The 6,385-nt window shown below is 46.2% G+C and overlaps 1 protein-coding gene across 1 annotated transcript; it reads left to right on the top strand.

The window, feature by feature from the left end:
• The first annotated feature begins 408 nt into the window (after nt 1-408).
• LOC144157991 (uncharacterized) lies at nt 409-4,952 on the top strand. The gene is made up of 3 exons (XM_077688690.1): nt 409-477; nt 1,578-1,733; nt 4,175-4,952. Exons 1-3 carry the CDS (start codon nt 409-411, stop codon nt 4,430-4,432), a joined length of 483 nt encoding a protein of 160 aa, XP_077544816.1. The 3' UTR covers nt 4,433-4,952.
• The last annotated feature ends 1,433 nt before the right edge of the window (nt 4,953-6,385 follow it).

Below are 6,385 nucleotides of genomic sequence, written 5' to 3'. Positions count from 1 at the left end.
GTCTCAGTGCTTTATTCCACACCGCTATGGGTGACGACACACCACGCCCTAGTCGTGAGCGGGGCATACAAGCTGGGACCTCTTTTATCCGAAGGAGTGCGATCCCGAGTTGAGAGGCGAGTTTAATTAACATTAATAAGCGCATACGTCGTACCTGACTTTTAACGCATAAGATATTTCAGAACTTGAAGCATATACAAGCGTATGTCATGCCATGACCTTTAACAGATATTTCAAAACTTCAAGCATACTTACCCTGGGTGCCACCGTGGCTTATCGCATTTACACAGTGAATCGAGTAATAGGGTCTGTTGGACGTCTTCTTGTCCATGTCGTGTACGCTGATTTCTGCGGGAATGCGCGCATATTTTGCCAGGTCTACAACGCGTGATGCTCGACTGCGGTCTGATGCTGGAAATCGTGCCTTGGAGAGGACTTCAAATCCTCTGGACGTCCATCATTCCTATGCTGCTAACGGTATGAAACCTTTGGTGATCGGACATCGCGCATGGCTAGTTAGTACAGTTGCCCTGAAGAAAGCATAGTCGTAATCTGGACTATATTATGCGCACTAGAGTTGTGTCAATTCGCTCGAAACAATGGAATTAATTCGACATATTACGAGTGTAAACAAGGTATTGTTCACTCTCATTCTTACATGACTAACAGCACCCGGCGTGCTTTTTAATGCATCGACCGCAGCCTCGTGTGTGAATAAAAATGTCGTGCGGTTGACGAGTACCAAGCTCTCGAAGCTGCTGCCAAAGTATACCTTAAACACGGTTCCCTGCTCACATGGGTCACCGCTTGCATGAAGAGAGCTCTACAGGTTTTAGTTTAGATGTGCGGTGGTGACTTGACCACTAAAACAAACTTGGTTGCTCAATTACGTAAAGGTTGTTTTCGGTGTCTTGATGTGGCATCACGTAGCCGAATAACGTGCATAATTTTAAATTATAAATCAGTGTAAAATAATTTGCCAATTCCTACAAAACAACTCTGTTAATCACTTGATCCCAAAATAGTGCAGCCATGATGGTTGTGCGTGACTACCTGTCGCGTAAAATAAGTTTGAAACGTGTGTGGTTCAGGAAAAGATCTGTGCTGGAGAGATGTCGGCTTTCGCTGAGTCATTTATGTTCCAGTGAAGAAAATTTTAAACTCGACTAAAGAGCGCTTTCTTTGCCCACTTTCTTCTCACTACATTCTGAACTCGGTAGTCGCACACCCTTTAATGTGCAGTAATTACTACCGTTCCGGAATGGCGCGATCGAAAAGATGTCAGCTTCTTAACGTGAGGGATCCAGTTTCGATTACGATCACGGGGAGCATTTTTTAGGAGGGAGGGGGGGGGTGTTTTATATGCCTTCGCTTACCATGATCACCGTTTGATGAAACTCACTGCGTAAATTTGGCATTCCTGTAGCGCGCTTTGGTTACGGGATGGTCGCCATCAGCGAGGCCTAGAAAGCTTCGCTTTAAAACTGCGTAAAGCTAGGTGCCTGCGCTACGCTTGCAATCTTTGTGAAGCTACGAAGCTCTGAAGACAACGTTTGCTGCCACTGTGTTGCGCACAGATCTTCACCGTAATGGGCACGCTGTTCCGGCCGAGCCCGACGTTCCGCGACTACGAGTATCCGCCACCGGCGAAGATAGTCGCCGCGGCAGTAGCCGTCGCGGGCCTCATGTTCGTGCCTTCGTACGCGTACAGCATACTGTCCGCCAACAACTTTGTGAGTCTCATGCGATTCGTCATTCCGCAACAACTAAAGATGGCCCATTCGAGCTCAGTCGCTGGGTTGGTTTTTTAAATTTTTGTAAGTCGACGCTACATTTTCTTCAATTCGAGTGATTTTTTAAACAAAGATGCTTCAAGTCACTACGTGTACCCATGTTATTGCACGTAACGGTGGTTCCGTATGTTTTAGATTGCTCTATAGGGGCTATGTGCAGCCTATCAGTGAATTGTGGATGGTGCAAGAGGACTCGGTTCTATACTGTGCACGAAAAGGAATAACGCAACCCTGATATACGTGTACCCGCCGCGGTAGCTCAGTGGCTAAGGCGTTGCACTGCTGAGCACGAGGTCGCAGGTTCGATTCCCTGCCGCGGCAGCCGCTTTTCTGATGGAGGCGAAAAGCAAAAACGCCCGTGTGTACGAGATTTCGGCGCACGTTAAAGATCCCCAGGTGGTCAAAATTAATCCGGAGCCCTCCACTACGGCGCCCCTCACTCTTAAAAAAAAGGTCGGAGCATTCACTAATGGAATACTAACAACTTACTTGTCCCAGTATACACTAGGTACTTAGTAACTGGAGGTAGTAAATGTAGCACTTGTCAAAATTACTAACCGAAGCAGGCAGTAAGCACCACTACCCCCACTAGTAAAGTCCCAGCGATAGCACTCTTCTGAGCTACATGCGTTTACTAACTGGCCATGAACAACCTAGTAATAAGCACGACCTTAATCTAGTGCTACCACTTCCTACACTCAGTTAATATACTAACCATGCAGTTGTTAGTGGGAGAGCCTACGTACAAAACCGCGGGGTAGTAAAGTTCGTAAGGAGTTAGCAAATACGGCCGTTACTACCTTTTTACGACCTTTTTTATTAAGAGTGCTCATCGCCCGCGTTGCGTCGGCGCGTTAAACCCCCACAATCAATCAAATCTGAAATATGTGTATCGTCCGCGGCCATATTTTGTTACTTGTTCACCTTTAAGTACCGGTGCTCTATGAAAGGTACTTTGAATTCTAAGCTAATTCCAAGCTCGTACACCACAGTGAGAATGCGCAATTGTGCGTGTTATCTACCAAAGCTGCCAAAAAAGTATCCTGCGTGCTATCAAACTGCTGGATGTCAAGCTGGAATCATTGATTTTTGCTTAGTAAATAACATTGCATTCTTTTTGAGCACTGTCATTTTCCAAAGTCATATGCATGTACAGCGAACCGAATAAAAACAAGCCAAACCATGTTCGCGCGAGAAATAAATCATGGACAGAGCCCAATCCTTAAAGGAAACCATCTTTTAACGAAATCGCTTTTTTTTTTTTCGAGACATCTTTTCACTCGAAGTGTTCGATAGTTCCAACTGCAGTACAGAAAGAGCAACTGACATCCGCTTTCACCAAGATATCGCTAATTAAGAAACCAGTTTTCGTCCCTGAGGACTTCATGATAACAAGGGTTGACTGTGGTTTTTTTCTCGTTTACGGAGGTGCCCTTTCTTTCTCCACGTGCCGTGGTTGTCGTACTGTGTACCCTCGCTGTAACAGACATTTAGACGCACATTGTAAAGATCATGATTCCTATGGTGACGTCAGAAAATGCTCCATAATTTATAAAAGTAAGAACACACTGACACTGGAGATCGTCGAAGATTTATTCCCACAAAGACGTGTGTGTCAGCCACTCTTCTGTGCTGTTAAACGATAAATTGCTTATGCATTTGGTGATCATACTGAACTGCCGTGGCGGTTCGAAACGTCTGTGTTTATACCATTTTCCCTCTTTCCCTCCTTTCTCGCAGCAGAATTCTGCATACAAGTAATTTTGTGCAAAAAAAACAGTTGGGCTGCGTTCTGTCCCGTCTACGTCTCATCCACGTCCCTTTTGTGTAGCGTGAGCTACACTGGCCAAAGTTGAGCAGCTTCGCGTGGCTCCTGGAGAGCCGTGCTGCGCATGCGCGAGGAGCAGTGATGTCACTCGGCGCACAGCTGGCGCGCCGGAGCTTCCGCCGCCACCGCCGCGACAGGATTGGATTGGATTGAATGAAATTGGATTGGATTGGATTGGAAGTCTTTTTAGCAGCAGTACGCATGATAATAAGTTAAATCCTAGACAACCAGGAAACCTAAGAATAACCAGCTGAACCCTAGCTCAGGCTACGTATATCCTGGCATAGCCGAGCTAAGCCACTGCTAATTTTTTGCGCTGTTTCAAGAATAACAAAGTCCTCGAGGCGGAAAACTTATTTTGTTAGAAGCGGTACTTCGCTAAAAGCGGCGACGATTTGTTTTGCCTTCTCTGCAGTTGGCACCGCGGAAATCCTTGAAACTTTGAACAAAGCGTGAATTCAAATACGGAAGCGATTGTGTTAAAACGAGTGTTTATTGTATTTACTGCTAAACTAAATGGTCACGTTATTTCCGGGTGGGTGTGTTCCTGCAGAACTTGGAAGTTGTGAAGACGCACGCAACTCGATGGCGCCCAGCAGACCCCAAGTTCGCGCGGGAATACAAAAAGCGCCTGATGTCTCTGGGCCTTCTGGTTCGCCGCCATCGCCAGGAGGACAAGCCCGCCGGAGGAGCCGCTGCCTCCGCCACTTCGGTTGTCGGTGCAGCCGCAGCGGACATTATCGTTATTGAGGCCGAAAAATCTCCAACTACCGTCGAAGGTGCCGCCACCGAGGATGCGAGCGCGAAGTGATGCTGAATGGCCGCTTGTCTTCGGGCCATTAACTTAGCGGACGCATTTTTAGTGCCGGGTAGGCTGGTCTAGATCGGCTATGCCCCAGCAGGGCTTCGTATTTTTGATTGACAAATATGTGCTGCTATGTCAAAACAACGCTGCACCTTATGGCAGAAAGTTTGGAGTTATTTTAGCAACAACACATGCGCGCTCCAAGAAGCAAATATGGTATCGCTTGAGATATCCTCAACACAAACCACAAGAGATAGAATACCGTTCGGTGTGATGTATTAAATCAACAAGTGCCTTTGAAATACCATATATGGTGAGGCCCGGCAGCCATGACACGGGTCGCTTTAAACAAAATTTTCCATCTCACTAGAGATATTCATAAGACAGACCACGAGTGATTAAAAAATACCCTTAGCTATCAGTATCACTCGTACAGCCAGAGATTGCGTAAGTATCCCGTTAAACATGCGTGTCTTGTTCTAGATAGTCGCCATGCCATCATCATTTATTTGCTTATTGGTGTAAGTCTTCTTCGGCTGAAATTTGTAATAGGCTTCTACAGGGTAACTGCAACAACTCTGGCGTACAGTTCAATATGAGGTTGTAACAGTGTACAGTTATTCGTGTTCCATGAATGGCGTGAATATTTAGAATATAAGTTCTGCCTCGACGGCATATTGGTTGTGATTTTTCTTTGCCTTGCGTGGTATAGAGTGTTTTTGTTGCCGATTAGGGACCCCGTCTCACTCTCTGCGCCATAATGGCGTGGCTCAGTGACAAAATGCAGCGAGCGTCAGAAGCGTGAAATCTGTTTCATGATTTCGGAAGTAGTGGTCACAAAACAAAGTGGTCCGGCGAACTGAGAGGCCGTTTTGTTTCCTTGTTTACTCTCCCTTTATTTAATTACGATGTTACGTCATACATTCCCAGGTCGCACTTAATAGATTAGAATAAGGGTCGGAAACGCTTTGAGGTGTAGTGCCGAGTTGCATGAAGTCGACACGGCGGAGGGCTGGACGGGAAATCGGGTAGGAGGGGGGCGTTGAAGACAAAGAGAAAAAGATCAGTTAATTGCAAATAATATAATTTGACAATAATCTGGCTAAGCATGAAGATGGGGGACAATGCACCTCGAAGCGATCTGTTCGCTGTCCTTGTTTCTCCATCTAACCACTTGAAAGATTCGAGCTTTACAAAAATGTAGCCGATGAATACGGGCGCGCTTTATCCGCGGCAAAGGAGTCCTTTTTTCAGCACACGCTACCATCAATTCTGCCAAACAATCCCCACAAATTTTGGCAGGTCGTAAACGGGGCCGGTCAGAAACAGATTGAACTTACCAACGACAAGGACGAAGTAATTTCTAGTGAGCACGTTTGTATCGCCCTTAACCACCCCTTAACCATGCCTTTTCACATTCTTTGTGAGCACTACTCCGACCGTCCTTCCAGGCGTTCAAGCTCGCGACTTCATTGTGATGAATTATGTACAAGTTGAGTGGGCCGGCATATGCAAGTTGATACAGGAGGAGGAGGAATAAATGTTTATTCCACGAGCACTGGTGCTGCTGTTAGGGCAACCGCCCGGTGGGGGGCGTCCCTAGTCCGGGATGCCCTGGGCTGAATTTAAAAATTTCGTCGTCCCCAGGCATCGATGGTATTTCTTCTAAATTTTTGAAAAACACTGACGTTTATTCCTCAATTATAATGTCGAGACTTTTCGAGCAGTCATTAGAAGAGGGTGTTCTCCCAGAGGACTCAAAGGTGGGAAAGGTGGTTCCCTTGTTTAAATCAGGAAACGCTCATAGCCCCGGGAATTAGCGCCCTATTTCACTAACCAGTGTACCATGCAAACTTCTCGAACATGTCATTTACACTAACGTCGTAAGTTTTCTTGAAAGTAACGCTTTCTTTCGTATTCCCCAACACGGGTTTAGGAAATCGTATTCATGTGAGACAC

Source organism: Haemaphysalis longicornis, unplaced genomic scaffold (genome assembly GCF_048455015.1).
Source record: "Haemaphysalis longicornis isolate Haplotype H1 unplaced genomic scaffold, Haemaphysalis longicornis Haplotype H1 scaffold_10, whole genome shotgun sequence".
NCBI lineage: Eukaryota > Metazoa > Arthropoda > Arachnida > Ixodida > Ixodidae > Haemaphysalis > Haemaphysalis longicornis.
The sequence above is the reverse complement of the archived record's forward strand: the minus strand, read 5'-3'. Positions and strand labels throughout refer to the sequence as shown.